Source organism: Kryptolebias marmoratus, linkage group LG19 (genome assembly GCF_001649575.2).
Source record: "Kryptolebias marmoratus isolate JLee-2015 linkage group LG19, ASM164957v2, whole genome shotgun sequence".
Taxonomy (NCBI): domain Eukaryota; kingdom Metazoa; phylum Chordata; class Actinopteri; order Cyprinodontiformes; family Rivulidae; genus Kryptolebias; species Kryptolebias marmoratus.
In genome coordinates, this window is record NC_051448.1 from 6,809,312 (window position 1) to 6,826,368 (window position 17,057).

At 38.2% G+C, this 17,057-nt stretch overlaps 1 protein-coding gene across 9 annotated transcripts in view; it reads left to right on the top strand.

Moving 5' to 3' along the window:
* Positions 1 to 17,057, top strand: part of gphnb (gephyrin b) — a 161,101-nt gene that overhangs the window by 117,527 nt on the left and 26,517 nt on the right. For all 9 annotated transcript variants that reach the window (XM_025005027.2, XM_025005028.2, XM_017411976.3 and 6 more), the window contains 2 exons: positions 3,112 to 3,384; positions 4,491 to 4,625. In XM_025005027.2, the coding sequence (XP_024860795.1) occupies positions 3,112 to 3,384; positions 4,491 to 4,625 (408 nt within the window). The remainder of the gene's footprint in view (positions 1 to 3,111; positions 3,385 to 4,490; positions 4,626 to 17,057) is intronic.

Here is a 17,057-nt window from a genome sequence, read left to right on the forward strand (position 1 = left end):
TGGGCCAAAAGGCCCTAACCCCTTTAACCCTGAGGAGACCCTAACCCTAGCCCTGGGCCAAAATGCCCTAATCCCTTCAACCCTGTGGAGACCCTAACCCTAGCCCTGGGCCAAAATGCCCTAATCCCTTAAACCCTGAGGAGACCCTAACCCTAGCCCAGGGCCAAAAGGCCCTAACCCCCTAATGTCAAACGGTCTCTTGTGCTTTTTAGCTACACTTTTTGTCTCAGTGGTCCTTTTTAAACAGCACATCAGTCCCAAATATAGTTTTATAAATGCAATGAGCCCCTAAAAATAAACCTAACCCTAAAAATGCTTATAGGAATTATTTCATGACTCACGAAGTTGAAAGCAGTACATAGGAGAAAACACTGAATCGATCAATACATTTATCAGCTCAAAAACAACACATTCTCATTTAAAAAGACATTTTTATTTTACAGAAATGAGGATTGTTGAAGGTTTTTTTTTATCTTTATCTGCAAAATCTGAGAAACGCCAATAATATGGCTTTATTGATTTAAAAACAATCCAGGTCCAGATATCTATACTTTGTGTTCAAACCAGAGTTTACAAAGAAGGTTGTAAACATTTCTATTTCAATACAAGCATCACATTTCTTGTGCTCGTGACATTTGTTGCCCACGCTGATGTTTAGAAATGGAAGATGGGCAGGTGTACCTGTTGTGATTTTAACATCATTAAACTTTTATTGACGATGCTCCAACACGCAGTAATGAGATTTACCAGTGGGGGAGACATTTTTATACCCACTGTGATGACATTTCTGCTCACTGCCAGGATGAAGCCCCAGCACTGATTGGAACCTTTACCTTGTTAGACACGATCACTCTTTCACTTCATACTTTTCTACATACATTTGCGGTGTTTTTGTGTTCATACTCTGCACTTTCACTTTAGAGACTGATATCTCATTTAATAAATACCTAGGCTCTTTGTCTGTTTATGTGAATAATTATGCTTCGGTGTACATCAGCTCCAGGCAAAAGGAACTTCTCTGAGGGGAAAAAATGTTTAAAAAAAATACAGAATATGTTAGAAATAACCATTTAAAAAGCTGATTTAGATATATTTGGTACTTTGTACTGCTGCATGCATATTGTATTTTAAAGATTATGGAAAATGAGGCCTGTTAGGAAATAAAGCTATTTCAATAAGCATGTTTTTATTATAAATTCTTAAAGGTATTTTCCTGTGCAGATAATCCAATGTAAAGAAAAAAAACATCCCAGTGTAACTGATCAGCCTCTGTGCTTTAATTTAGTTAGATTACAGTGTTCATACAATTATCCTAATGATCATTTGTCAACAAGCAGGAGCTTTGACTGGCCTTTAAACTACTTATTTTAAAAATAAAATCATGTATTTGCCTTTCCTGTTTTGTTTTTTTAATATAAACATATATTATTTAAACTTTCAGAGCACCACGTAGCTACTCAGAAGAGCCAGTGGCTTTTGATTGTTAAACCTTTTTTTTTTTAGGAATCAGAACATATAAATATATTTACTGTCCATTAACTGTCAATTTCTTTAAAAAGTACTATAAATTGTTAAAGAGCAGAGTGAACTTTATCTGTGAGCATTTTTTTTTTTCATTTTTAAAACAGTATAAAACAAAAAAAATGGCTTTAATCTTGTTTAAAAATAATATTTTGTGTGTAAATGTCACAGCTAGGCTTTCGGTAACAAATTATTACCAGAGGAGTTGTAACTTTTTTTACCAGTGAACACTTTATTATCTGTTGTGCCTATTTTTTGTATTCTTCTCTTGTTTCTTTTTCCTTCTTCCCTTGTTTTGTTTGTGCCACTGTCTTTGAGTCTTTGGTAGTGCAGTTTTATTTTTGGCCTGTCGCTGGATTTTCGGCTCATCAGGTCTTGTGTCTCTACCCTCCAACCCACTTTCAAAGCAGCACTGCTTTCCCTTCTTCCTCCGTCCCTTTTTTCTCTCACTTTTGTCCGTTGGCAGTTCATCCTGGGATTCTGCTCTTTAGTGTTCTTGACAGTCACTCTCCTCTAGGACAAAACAGCAAATAAGAGCAGATAAAATAAATAAATAAAAAAAAGCTCCACTCCTGATGTAACTTAAGTTTTGTTTTTTTTTCCTGGCACACAATGAGAGAATAAAACAGGGAAGGAAAAATGCCTCCAGGCTCTTTGCAGACTCTCCATTGCATCCCAACCCACCCTGCCCTTTTCTTCTCATCTTCTGGAAACTTCAAATGTTGGCTTCAGACACATCAGGAGGAGCCATAAACAGTCCTCTATGGGCCTTAAGGTTGTGTTTATGTGGAAGGGAAGCTAAGGATAATGGGTGTAGAGGTTAGCTTGCAGCTTCATGTTTAACTACTGAGATTAACCCATTCGGCATGTTTCATGTGTTGGTCAGAGTGAGGAATCCCCCTGTTCTGCTTTCTCTGAGAAATATGCAGCTCCAGTCGTGCAGCGATTGTACTGTGGATTTATAGTATCCAGTCAAATCAGCGTTGGTGTGGTCAAATTTAATCCAGCCTACAATATGCATATGAAAACAAAGTGTTGCTCCGAAAGCCCATCAGATGCCTGTGTAAAGTGTGGGGTTGTTTAATAATGTATTCTCTCAATGCCTGAAATACACAGGAAAATAAATAATTTCACAGATTAGCTTTTGTCCTGGGAGTGAGGAGAACGGAGCGTTTAGTTCTGCTGAGGAGCTAAACGACACAAAAAGGGAAACAGATGGCGCAAATATTAGCAAGGTGGCCAGTAGGAGGCGCTGTGCTGTGATTTACTGTCATTTCAGAGGAAATCAAACAACATTAGACATCTTTCCCTTACATACTTGTGGTAGTTATAATGAATAATAATTCTGTGTACTAGAGTTGTGCTCTCCACCTCATTTTCCATATAGTTAAGTATAGTTTTTGGCATTATATAGTCAATTTTGCACTTCTTTCATATTAAAAGCTTTTAAAATACTTAAGGAATGTAAATTTCCCTTCTTTGTTTGAGTTCCCCTGCTCTAAATCTTTGTTATGTTTATTCTGACAGTTAAAAAATTAAAAACACAAATGTCCAAAATGTCTAAAAACAGTTGTACTTGCACCCCTCCAGGAATGCTTTCAGTTCATCCTCCCAGCGCTGCCGCACGCCATCGACCTCCTCCGGGACGCAGTGGTGAAGGTAAAAGAGGCCGCAGACGAGCTGGAGGACTTGCCTTCGCCACCGCCGCCCCTCTCCCCACCTCCCAACAGTTCGCCACGCCGGCAGACAGAAGACAAAGGTGTGCAGTGTGAAGAGGAGGATGAGGAGAAGAAGGACAGCGGCGTGGCATCCACCGAGGACAGCTCCTCCTCCCACATCACCGCTGCATCCATCGCTGCCAAGGTACCAGCACAGATAGGTGGCGAGGGGAGGGTCTTTTTTTTATTTGTTCATTCCATCCATCATGTCATTTATTCAAACATATGTTAAAAGTCTCTCACATGGCATTTCACATCAGTCACTGCCAATCATTCAATTTAATTGTGAAATCAAATAAATGTAGAGCTTGTCTTAGGAAAGGCGAAAGAAAACAGGCTCTAGGATTACAGTGGTGTCACCTAATGTGAGCAATGTAAAGTTTAGTTTTAAATACCATGTCTGAAAGTACTTTTAAACATTTCTTCAGCTCACACCTTAGAACAGACACTTCCACTGTTTCAGTCCAGCATCTCTCTGTCATGTCATTAAGTGCATTTTTCAGCTGCTGCTGTCAGATATTTGTAGATAATCTGACTTCAGTGTAACTTTATGCAATAAAATGTAGGTTGCATTGTGATTTTTGAAAGCTTTAGAGTGCAGATAGCTTGATTTGAGGGGAATGATAATCTTTTAACATATATTTTTGTCCTGATTGTTTTGTTTTGCATGAATTTGCATCTTTATGTGTAACAGCATGTTTTCATGTCACCTACTATTCCTGCGATAACAATCTTTTTGTTGGACCAGGATGAACTGGATGCCTCCAGATTGGCTTGTGCCATTGTTGTCACTGCTTTAATCTTCAATATGATGTAAATGACAGATTAAGTTTTTATGTTGTGCACACTTATTACGAGAGGACGTCTCCATGCCCTTCATCGTGTCCTGTCCTGTCTGCAGCCTGGACCCTTCTTTAAGGCTCTGTTGTCAGGGTAACATCCCACCTCATTGTCCAGTCACAGATAAATATTGGTAAGACTCCATCACCTAAAATCTCAGTCATCCTTGACGTCATTTGTCATCACTGTCCTCTTTGTTATTTATCAGCTTTTCATCTTCATCTTGAGCAACTTTCATATACTAAAAACACAGAAATATGTTATTTTCTTGGCTGGTTTGTGCACCTATGTACATATTTGTTGAGTCTGGATTATATAAATGTACATACGTTTGTCTGTAAATCCTCAATATTGGTATTGGTATTTTGTGTGTGTCTTGTCTTCATATTTTGTGTGTGTATGTGATCTCAGATCCCAGACTCCATTATCTCGCGGGGTGTGCAGGTGTTGCCCAGGGATGCAGCGTCTCTCAGCACCACGCCCTCCGAGTCGCCCCGCGCCCAGGCCACCTCCCGCCTCTCGACTGCCTCCTGTCCCACACCCAAAGTGAGTTTCGAGGCACTGACACACAAACACACGCAAACACATGAATCATCTCGTTTTTAATTTTGCAAACGCTCTGTTAATTTATTTTCTTTACTTTCTGTTCTTCACCTTTACTGCTCCTTTTAAATAATTAGTCTTAATTAGTGGGAGACAGTTTAATTGCTGCCTGCTGTGTTGCATTGTAAAGAAAAATAAAAAGTCGTCATGGAGACAGATTTGTTTCAGTGCAAGCTAACGTGCTGTTTTGTGACTTTATGTAATCTGAATTGGGCACAACAGGTTGTTTGCTGCTCTGCAGACTGAAAGTTTTTGCCAACTCAGTGTCACAAAGTGCAGATGTTTTGTTCATGTTTCTCTGAAACCCCTGCTTATTTTGTGTGTGTGTGTGATTTTGTTTGCTTATTGAAACAGCAGGTTGTGGAATTAAAGCTTGGATGCAAACAATATTATTCCTAACTTATATTGCAGCATTTTTTACCTATAACCACACTGTTTTGTTTGCCATGGCTTTGATTGGCTGCTTAAACATTTTATCCACAGATATTTACTAATTGTCTTGTTGTGAGGCTTTTTATTGAAGATACATGCACAATTCTTCATAAAAAGACGACAAACTACAGCATAAAATGTTGACGTATCCTGCAGTGTTCTAACTGATCTCTCCTACAGGATTCTAATATGTCAAAAGGCATCAGGGCTCTCTCTCTTTGTCTCCCTTTCCTGCTTTCTTTCACTTCATCTGTCAGTGTCACGTCTCCATGTGCCTTCTGGACAGCAGGCAGGTGCCATGGGAATGGAGGATGGGGTTGCTATGGGAACAAAGGATGGGATTTTAGAGGAGGAAGGATGGAGGGAGGAAAGAGGGAGGGAGGGCAAGTGCATAGATGGGTCATGCATTAAAGGTAGCAGCTAAGAGGAGCTGTCTGTTTTCTGTTGAGTTTTTGAGCAATTCGAAGGAAAAGTTGTAGACAACCTCCTAAAATGGAATATTCAAAAAGCCTAATTGGAGAAAAAAAAAACGCATCTTACAAAATCTACAAAATAGGAAAAGTGGGGAAATTATAGCTTGAAGACTAGGTAGTTCTTCCAAACTAGTAACTGTGTTATTGTACGAAATCAGGGGTCTGCAACTCACCGTTCTGGAGCTACATGTGGCTCTTCAGAGCCTCTGAGCGGGCTCTTTGTAACTTTGACTAAAAAAAAAACTTTGACTCAGTAAATTTTGTTTATAATTTCTAGTAGAGAACAATACCTTTATCAATACCTTTACATTGGAAAAAGTTGGGACTTTTTCCAATGCATGCAATTTCTATCATTTTAGCGCTAACATGAGCTAAATATACCTCAGGTTTTCACTAAAAAATGTTTACAATTCTGTGATCTGTTTTACTGTTGAGGTCATAGTTTGTTAGTCTGCTCTCCATTTTTGTTTATTCAACTTTTTATTTACACACAGTAAAGTTGATCTCCAAATTCACTAGTAAATTTACTTTTTTTTAACACATTTAGGGGAAATTGCTGTAAATGCAGAAATTAGAGGTTTGTGCATCTATTGGGTATTATAGCTTTGAATATATTTCAGAATGTTATATTTAATATAGATTTTTTCTAATATGGTGTCAAAGAACATAAAGCTAATTTCATATAGGAATGTGAAAAATAAAACTAAATCTCTGCCTCTAATAGAAGATTTAGCAGTTTAAGTACAAGAAAATTGTGATTTTTGTTTTTTAATACATTAGGCTGCAACTTAGTGCTTCATTTATCCAAAAAGATGCAGTCAGGTCTACAAAACTCTAAACAAGATAATGTCAATTCCTCATGAAAGATTATATAGTTGCTGGGGTTTTTTTGTTTTATCACTTAAAAAATGAAAAAATAAAGGTTTACAATGCAACATAAATTGTAGATTTTTAAATCTATAATATGTAAACACAAACCTATAAAATGTGTTATTTTAAGAGCCAAGTAAATTTTGTGACTCCATGCAAACGTTTTCCTGTAGAAAAAATGGTTAAAATGGCTCTTTTCAACATAAAGGCTGCAGACCCCTGTATAATTATTATAAATTACATTTATTTATATTCATTCCTCAAATGTGGTTTAACATTTAACACAGCTGGTTAACCAGTGACAGTAGATTATTGTGATTTATGAGCGTGAATTACTTTAAATTAAGAAGCACCTGCTGATCTGTGAGAAAAGGGTCTGAACTGAAACTTTTTTGACTAAACTGATCTGAAGTGATGAATGTTTTCTGCTCATAAATGACAGCTAAGATATTATACATGGTCTGTGTTGAGTTTTTCCAACATTTTTTGCAGTTCAGGCTCTCGGGTTGTTATTTTTATCTGCCTTTATGTGGACTTAGACATTAATAAGAAATTGATTGCAACAGATTTGATCATATGTTGTAAATAAACCTGCTGTTATTTTTTTTAAAATACCCATATTAGACCTTTGACTTGGAGTCCAAAGTTCAGCTGAAGTGTAGCATCTTTATTTTTTGTTAGTATGAATCACCTATTAGATTTAGGAACCGGATGTACATGATGAAGATGAGGAAAAGAATTATTGTATGGTGTAATTACAGCTTCTGACAAGGCAGTTTTATGAGACAAAATGCTGCAGCTTGTTTGTTTAAAAATAGTTAGAACAGTATATATCCACGGTTTCAAGAAATGTAAATGTCAGTATTTTATTTCAGCATCTCATTGAATAATTTGCTGCAGCTCTGAGGCTGACAATGTGAAGAACAAACCAGCCTTTTGCTGCAGTCAGGTAACAAAACTTTGTCTTTGAATTTGTCTCAACACAAGCTGCTTCACGATCATTTTAGTTCCCTTCTTGTGATCTGTGGCAAAATTGTTTTACACTTGTTTAAGCTTTCTTTCGACAACAGCAAACACTGCGATAAGTACCATAAAGTGTCTTATGAGCTTGAAAATGACCACTAAAGAGAAGAATTTAGATTTATTTTGGCTTTACCCTCGATCGCAGTTTCCTTGTTGGGTTCTTATATGTGGTTTTCAAATTAAAGTGAACATACTTTCCTCTATTTATTTCTGTTGTTACAACTTTGCTTAACAGCTTAAGCTGCTCTTTTTATCTGCTGTATGGTCGGCTTCCCAGCTTGTTGTGATAACAGCCCAGATCGAGCTGATTTTGACCTCAGCTGAGGTGCACAGTGAGAAGTAGTAAATAACTGAACAGTGGGAAGCTTGAATGCTGCTATTGGCTTTCGTGATGCAGAGAAACGGTCAACATCCGCATTTCTCTGCCACAGCATGCATGTACAAACACACATCTTCTGATGAGGCTTTCCTCCGTCTAGCCTGTCACAATCACATGCCCACCACATTAGTGAGTATTTGTGTGTGACCCGAGTGTATGGACATGATTATTTTAGTAAGAAAACAGATGGCTAATATACGTTCATGGTGTACTTCTTCATTTGTTGAGATTCTCACCCAGAATCTTTCCCAGATACAAGCTGCCATACGTTCCTTAAAATTCCCTCTTTGCAAGCAGCTGCCGACAGTGTGTACACTATGTCCCCTGAGCCATAACGGCTCTGTGCGCTGATGCTTTTTATGTGTCATTGTGGCTCCTGCTAGTTTGTTAGCTGGATCTTGTTGACAGCACCATGGTGCCTTCAACAGCACAGGGTATGGAAGGAGTCTTTAGCTTTTCTTTGCCAAAGCTACTGAAAAAGTATAACGCCGCAGTTTATGCAGCAAAACTCAAGCAAGACTGTGCTCTTATTCCAAATAAAGACATACACACATAATATCTGCGTCAGCATTTTCAGCTTAAGGATTATTTGTCAAATTATGTTCTTTTTTAATAAGATAGGTACGTCACTTACCTATCCTATTAAAACAAAAAAAGTGATCAGTAATTGTGTCAAGGAGTGTGGTTCAGTATTATGCGAAGCGGTTTCACTGGGAAAAATCATTTGAAATAATTATAGTTGAAACTCTTAATTCAGGGGAATTAAGTTTCGGATAACTGACAGACGCTCTGTGTAAGCTTGGTTTTTGGTGGTGGTTTGTTTTAAGGTTGTCTTTGTGCTGAAAAAGGACAATGTCAATTTATAGCAAGTTTTCTTTACTTTAAATTCTGTTGTTGAAATCCAAACTGCAGCTATTTATTATATAGCTGTTAGCCTACCCTACAAATTATCAAAAAATGAAGCTAGCATTTCTTGACAGACTGTACATTGCTTACCACCTCGCATGCCAAAGCTTTAAGCAAAGCTCTTGTTTGATCTGTGAGTGTTTTGAGTATGTTGGGGATGACTCCATGCGTCTACCAAACCAGGAATCAGTATCTGTAAAAATAGACTGAGATATGACAATTTATGTGTTTGCTAAAGTTGATTATATGTGGCGAACATCTTAAATTGATTTAATTCAAATTTTTTAACAGAAATCTTGCACAATCTGTTAGTGCATGAAGTACGTGTTAGAGAAAACTCATAGCTATTACAACACTAAATTTCAGCTCAGTATTTGTAAATTGACTGATTTATGGTTGTTTTTGTGTTGGCTAAGGCTGATTAGCTGTCATAGCAGAGCAGCAGCATAAAATCACAGTGTATGTTAAAGTCCCATGTGCTCACACGTTTACATGTGTCGAATGAGCTGTATTGTTTTTGTTTGTGTTTCTGTTAAACAAAGAGGAAAACAGTCCCCCGACTGATGTCCAAACCTGCCCGTTTGGAAAGCCACAACTGAGAATCCGCTCACACTCACACGATCATCCTTAAGGGACAAAGTGTTTCTCTGACATGCAGCGCACTCAAAGCCAACAAGTGCAAGCTGGAACAAAAAGATTACAAACTGAGCAGCTCAACAGACCACTCATGTACCCAGATTTTCTTTTTCTGACTCTTACTTTAGCAAACTCTGACAGATGCAGACAAACATGCACACATGCACAAGATCTAGGGAGAGTTGTTGTCCCCTTCCACTCCTGTGAGCATTTATTACAGTTATGTAATGTTGTTTGAATTAATGAAGCATATGGGAGACGAAGCTCTGACTCAAAAGATGGTAGACAGTGTGCGTTTGGAGGTTTGTCTCCTGTCCCTGCTTTTATTACAGTTGTTGTCACCCACTGCTAAAGGCGAAGGTGGACGATTGTGTTTTTGCCCTTGTGTGTGTGTGTGCGCATGTTTGTTTGTCTGTTAGCAAAATGTCTCATGAACCATTGAATGAATTTTAATCAAACTTTTAGAAAGAAATCATTGGATGAATATCTACAAGTGAGAGTCAACCTTCAAAATTGTATTAAGTATTCTAAAACCAAATCATTGCTTGAATATAACTTCTCAAATACACAAGGTTTTTGGACAGTAATAAAGCCCACCAACAGAAATGTTATGCTGTGATAGTTTTTCTATAAATTATAAGTCTTACTTGAGTAGAGAAAATGATAGAATTGTCAATAAAACGTTTATTTCTCGGCTTCTAAAACACGTAAACGTAGGAAGCAGGTTATCAAAATGATCTTTGATAAAAAATAAGTGGTCTAATATCCTGAAAAACATAATAAGAAAAGTGTTCATTTTGCATCAGGCTTGAAAAGAAAAAGCACAGAAATATGTCACTCAGTCTGAAAGGGATGCGCTCAGTTCAGCTTCATCTGCACTAATAAAAGGATTTTCATTTTCTGCCTATTTGAAAATTTACCAGTAAACCAGACTGCATAAGTAGTTCAATTTGTTGATAAAAGATCAATATTTATATTGAAATTATAAGTCCTTTCACTTCTCATCTGAGCTTTCATATTGATCACCTTTCATCTGCAACTGCTAACCTTATTTATCATCTTAGGACTGCATACGCTTCAAAACATCCCATGAAGTTGACAGATGTTGTCATTCATTTTGATTAAAATATTTAGTGTTCTCAACCTCTTTCAGGCCCACATCCTGCAGAGGACAATGCATCATTTTAGTCTGGTTTTATTGTATTTTTTGAGGAATGGTTTTGGCTTCGGAGTCAAGGTCAGGGCTTATGGAAATCCAGTCCTCGCTCTTCACTGAATTGTAGGAAATGACTAACAGCGGAGTTTTATAACCTTCAGCTTGGACAGCTTGTTGTTGCCCTTAGTCAGAGGGGTCTTTTAGTCTGTGCAAATAAACATAATGTACCATTGATAAGTAAGTGAAAATATTAATACCAGAACAAAAAACTTAGTATAGCTAGATGGCAGAGCTGAATCATCATATATACTGGTATCAAAAGCTAAATACAGCCATTTTAACTTTATCACATAGTGCTAAATGGTAATATTCTAAAAATAAATAAAAGGCAATTAAACGGACAAAATTTTTACTTTATAACTGATTCTTTTTACACAGTCTATTGCTAATTCTTGCTGGAACATTACTCCTAAATAGAGTCTACCCTCTGAATTTCAATAACCTTTTAGGCTCGGGATGGATACATGCAGCTCAGTACAGCAAAATCCAGGACATGATAAGCCTGCTTCATTGTTCTATTGCACTGGATGAAATAATAAATAAGCGCAGACACTACAGGGTCATGGTCAGGCTGTGGATGGAGATAAAAATATGGAAGTGGGATAACTCAATTCCGACATAAAAATAATGTGCTTTTTTGCTGCAAACCAGAACGGGTCACTGAAAGACACACTTTCAAAACTATAGTACCAAACATGGTGTTTGAGGTAGTACTGGCTTTAAAAGCCCAAATATTTGGTCTGAAGTGCAGATCCATATGTTACCACTTGTCTGCTTTAAAACTGCTTCCTCTTACAGTCCAAACACATGCATGGTAGCTTAACTGGTTACTCTGAATCACAGGTGTCAAATTCCTTTCCTCGGGGGCCGCCGTCCTGCATGTTTTAGACGTGTTCTTGCTTTAAAACACCTGGTTTAAATGGATGACTTGTGGACGTGCTTCTGGAGAACTTGATGATTTGGTGAGGAGGTAATCAAACCATTTGAATCAGGTGTGTTGGAGCAGAAAAGCCTAAACCTTCCAGGACAGTGGCCCTCGAGGCCTGGAGTTTGACACCTCTGCTCTAAATCGTGAAGGTGAAAAAAGGATGGATGCTTAATTAATACATTTCTAACAGGACGTACAATTTTTACTCCTTGACGTTTGACCATCATAGTAATCTGGGTCCTCAAAGAGTTTGACACCAGTCGAATCAAATGTTTGCCCGGATCATTGTTGTCTGGGACCAAGATGAAAAATCGCAGCCTGCACAGTTTGATTCAGGTGCTTATCTGATCACAGAATCACCACTTCCAAATAAATGGTGACAGAGGATCATTGACAAAGTGAGGTGATCTGACAGAAAGGGATGAGTGATTTAGGTCTTCCCTGGAAGCAAAACCACTGTTACAAGGTCAGCACAGCCATAGTGTGACAGATCAATGATCTGTAGGCTGGTATGGGAGGATTCTGCTCTTCTGAACTAAAATAGTGGAGAGGGCATGACTCTACTCTCTCATGCTTATCATTGTATAAACAATGTGGTTTTTTTGTTTTGCCATCAACCTATTTGCCCCGATTTAGTCTCATTACAAGCAAAAATTTAAATATTCCATATTTTATTTGATACCCTCAAGTCATTTCATTAGAAGAGTCCACCTCTGTGACACTTAATGTCAGTAAAAAATACTGCTGTTTTGTCATTAGTGATCAAACAGCATCATAAAGGAACACATCAGACATGGAGTTATGGAGTAAAGCAGGGTTAGGTTATAAAACGACATCCCATGCTTTGAACAAAGAAGAATGGGCAAAGATTTCAGTCTCTAGATGTGCAACGCTCATAGAGACATACTCCAAAAGACTTGCAGTTGTAAATGCAATGAAAGGTGGTTCTTCAACATATTGACTAAAGGGGAGCTCAATTTTTATTTGAAAAAAAAAAATGTAAAAACCGTGTATGTTCCTTCCACTTCACAATTCTGCACTACTTTGTGTTGGTCTATCACATAACATCCCAGTAGAATACTTTTAGGTTTGTGGTTGTCACAAAATGTGGAAAAGTTAAAGAAGTCAAATACTATTTCAAGACATTACTTCAATCAAGTGTCATTAGTGCCACTAATCTCCATTATGTAGGTATTGGGACAGATTCAGATTTTTATTTCATCAAATGTAAAAAAAAAATGTATTTAAAATGTTACCCAGGAGAGAAGTTAAACTTAAATTGTCCATGTGAATCACCAAGACATTTGGCCTTAAATGTTAATTGCCTGGGATAATGTGTGCAGTTAGATTTTACCACATGTATCATGATGATGTATAAAATATGTTCATTTTTTATCTTGTGAGGGGGAAAAGGTGCTAAAAATACTTGTGAAGAATAATTAATACAATGACATTTACATGATTAGAAACAATGGAATATATACTGCATATGTGTTTCTTAGCCAAAGGAACATAAAGACACTTAAACTTGTCACATTTTTGTTCATTGTTCAGGGTTTTAAAAGACTGAGAAATATGATAAAAATGATTTTTGTTTTTCAGCATAAGGAACAGAATCCTGATAGAATTATTAAAAAAGCACTCACATGAAACTAATCATTTTTTTGTGATTTTTGCTACTTAGGTTCTATCTTGAACATTTCTATGGGCTGCCATTCTGAGGTAACAGCACTTAATCAACTGAAAAGGACAAATAAATCAAATGTGGTTTCCATGGTAACTTTGAAAACCATCCATCCATGTTTTTTTTCTTCCCGGGTTGCGGGGAGCTGGTGCCTTTCTTCGGTGGTCGTTGTGCAGGAGACGGGGGGGACAGGTCGCAAGTCCATCACAGGGACACATAGAGACAAACGAGACAAACAACCATTCACGCTCTCACTCAAATCTAGAGACGATTTAGAGCTACCAATTAAAACTAACATGCATGTTTTTGGTTTGTGGGAGGAAATCGAAAAAAAAAAAAAAACAGGAGGCAAACCTGCCACCTTGCTGTGAGGCGACAGCTCGAACAACTGCACCACGGTCTGTTGATTTGTCCAAAGAATAAGGCAATAAGGCTTAGTGGAGACTTACTTTCACTTATTATTACCATTATTAGCAACAACTCTCACAGTACACATTTACAGTATTTACCTCCTACAGTTGGATTTGTTGTACATGTCAGAGGCATCTCTTCAACAGATCAGGAGCATCTTTTATGAAACACATTCAATATGTATTGCTCAGTAGCCTACAAAGAATTTCGGTGGTTATTTCTTTTTAAATTTGCAACTTATTTGATGAATAAAATAACACTTGGTGCAGTTTTTTTTCTTTTACACCATGGTATTAAACTCTTTGCTCGATGTGCTGCACAGTTTCCAGCACTTCCCCAGCTTTTAAGGTTTATTCCCCCGCAGAAACAACAGATAAGACTTTGTTATATGACTTTGTCTTCGCCAGAAATTATTCATGTTTGTTTTTACCTGACTGTATTGACTGTTGATTCATCGCTCAGACCTGTGCGTCCTCAGCCAAGGCAGCTACTAGTTATGTGTTATTGTCCTCCTCCAATGCAGTAAAGCTCGTAAAAGTGACTCCTCATCTCCTTGCCTGCTGAAGGTGGGGAGGATTTATGATGGAGTGAGTGAGAATAAAGAAAGAAAGAATAAGAAAGGAGTGGGAGTGAGTGAAATAGAGAGAGAAAGGGACAGGGAGCTAATGAGTTGGAGAAGACAAGGGACTGAGAGAGAGTAGGAGGTGAGGAAGGGGTGATGAAAACTGCACACAGAGTTACTGTTTGGCTAGCTGGGCTTGTGCTGCATGGTGTGGGTTTTTTTTTTCATTTTGTCAAACTGTATTCATCCTGCTATAAACCTCAACCTGGACTTCACCCCTTCCCAGCTCAGTCACCTCAAATACAACTGAAAGTGACAGAAGTAAGAAGGCAGAATGTGAAAAAGAGTCCCATTTCCCTTGACCGAAACACTCATGGGAAATTCACAGAAACATCATCGCACAGGGAGAACCGAACCTCAGTCAGTCATGCGCGGGTAACGTAGCTCACATATGTGCTGCTACAGTATATACCCTCCTCATCATCATCATCGTCATCTGGCCGTTTGCGTTCCTCGCTGCTCTTTCGCTCTCTTGTGCGTCCTTCCCAACCCAGCCTGTGAATCAGCCTCCCCTTCTTCGTTCTCACTCTCTTGCTCAGCCTGGCTTTCTCTCGCTTTCTCACACAGTTAGTGTAAAAAATGTGTGTCTGTGTGTGCGAGTGAGTGTGTTTGCGTGTGCCGGGGAGCTCATTCTGTTTCGACTCCAGGCAGAGGATGGTAAGTAATGTCTTTCCTTCTGCAAATCAGGGAGAATGTTTACAGGTTTTTGGGTGCAGAGGGTTATGTTTGAGTGTTTAATAAGTGAAGGATTTTGTGTTATTATCTGAGTGGGCATTGGGCTGGATATAATAATCTGTGTGGAGTGCATGTTTTGTAAATATAATTTGTGCTCCTCCACAAGTAATTTGTGCGTGTGTGTGTTGCTCTTGATGGGTATGTTGATGCCTGAAGGAGGTACGATGTCAGGTCATGGATGAGTTTAGGGGATAGGAGGCTGAGTTATGGAGCTATGGGACTGTAAAGTATCTGTGGGCTGCAGAATCAGGAAGATGAGGAACAGACTTGTATGCTTGAAGTTATTGTTTCAGCAATGCTATAAGGTGGCACACAATGTTATATAAAAAACAGGACAAAGCAATCTCATCCGTGTAAGGAATCTGTTAATTTAGCTGCTGGTTTGATCCAGTGAACCTTACAAACAGAAACAAGAGACCCCTTGATCCTGCTGCTGTTTCTTTGTCCCTGAGGGTACCAAATGCTGCCTTCGAGGCAATAACATAACAGCTTAGCCGCAGCGCTACTGTAAATGGAAATGAGGGCAATATGGATGAAGAAGTGTGAAAGCAGCACCATGAAAAGCCATGACGGCTTTAAACAGCTGACAGGCGAGACAGAAGGATATTGATGTACAGGTTCCCTCGGTGTGTGAAGAATAGATTCACAAAAAAAGAGCTGTTGATGTTTCTTTTTGCCTCTTTGGACAACTTAAAAATAACACATTATATCATTTCTTAAGGAGGTTTTGCAGAGAGCTACTGTTTCTCAGTTCTGAAAGTGGCAGCAGATATTTTTTTAATGTTTTGCTTCAGGCTCCATCGACAGTTGTGGGATGTAACAACCCTTGTTTTTGTGTTTTACATATCTTCATTTTAGCTCTTCAAATAAGCCCTTAAACTTAAATTTGTTATTGTGCCTCTTTTGATTCACAGCCTGCTGAACTAAGGGTAGTATCTCACTGCTTTGCGAGTGTTGGAGACTAGTTGGTGACTAAAAATTGTGAGAAAATAGGCAGATTTTTCATTGCAGTCTCACCGAATTCTAAATGTTTGCAACCACTGAGCCATGTGGCTGGGGTTTGAGTGGACATTAATTGACAATCACAGCCTGTTTTCATGTATGTGGCTTGTAAAACTGTATTTTTTGCCATGTATATTATTTCATGGCCCTCCTCTGTCCACATTGTACCCACCTCGGCCACGTTGTAATCACCTTGGCAGCCACCCCCACGTTTATAATTTAATCTCCTGGAGTTCACATTTGAAATGAAGATAGGTAGGTTTAGACCAGTTTTTTAAATATTTATTATTCATCATCAGTGGGGGTTTTAATCATGCACATTTTCTGTCAGAGGAGAGGTCCGAAGGTGTCAGAAAACGGCTCTAGCTCTCCTAGCGACATTGGACTGTTGTATAATTTCTGAAATAATAAGGTGGAGTCAAGAATTTAAACAAGTCAAAGCTGTCTTTGTGGTGATTTATTACAAAATTACAAGCAATGCACACAGGTTCATACAGAGTGAAACATTGTGACGACATTATCAACAAAACAGGAGACATTTATTCATTCCACAGCCTAAGATCCATTCACAGTAACCCTCATGACCCACTCAGCTTCAGCCTCACTGTTACATAATTTCATCTAAAGGGAACATACTATCCTCCTGCCCATGACACATTTAAATCCATGTGTACAAATGTCTTGTGCCACAGTGACAGGGAAGATTATTTTAAGCGAAATAATTCAACAATCCAGACAATCAAATATTTCATTAAGTGATTTCTTCATAGGAAATAAAATTTAGAAGGGTTCAAGATGGCTGTGACAACCGTGTTACAATTTTTATTTTTATTTTAAAGTTGTTGCACAAATATTTAAAGCTCAGCACTCCGGGCCTTCAGTTTGGAGGCTGGAAATGTAAATAACGAATGTCAGTTTGCCATCAAATTGAGCCAGAAGCACGTAGTTTTAAGGTTCACATCTCTGTAAAATCTGCCTTGTTTAATCTTTACTTTGATTAAAGGAAGCAGTTTGAGATCCACCAGCTTTAAAAGGCAGAGTCCTTTCAGTATCAGGTG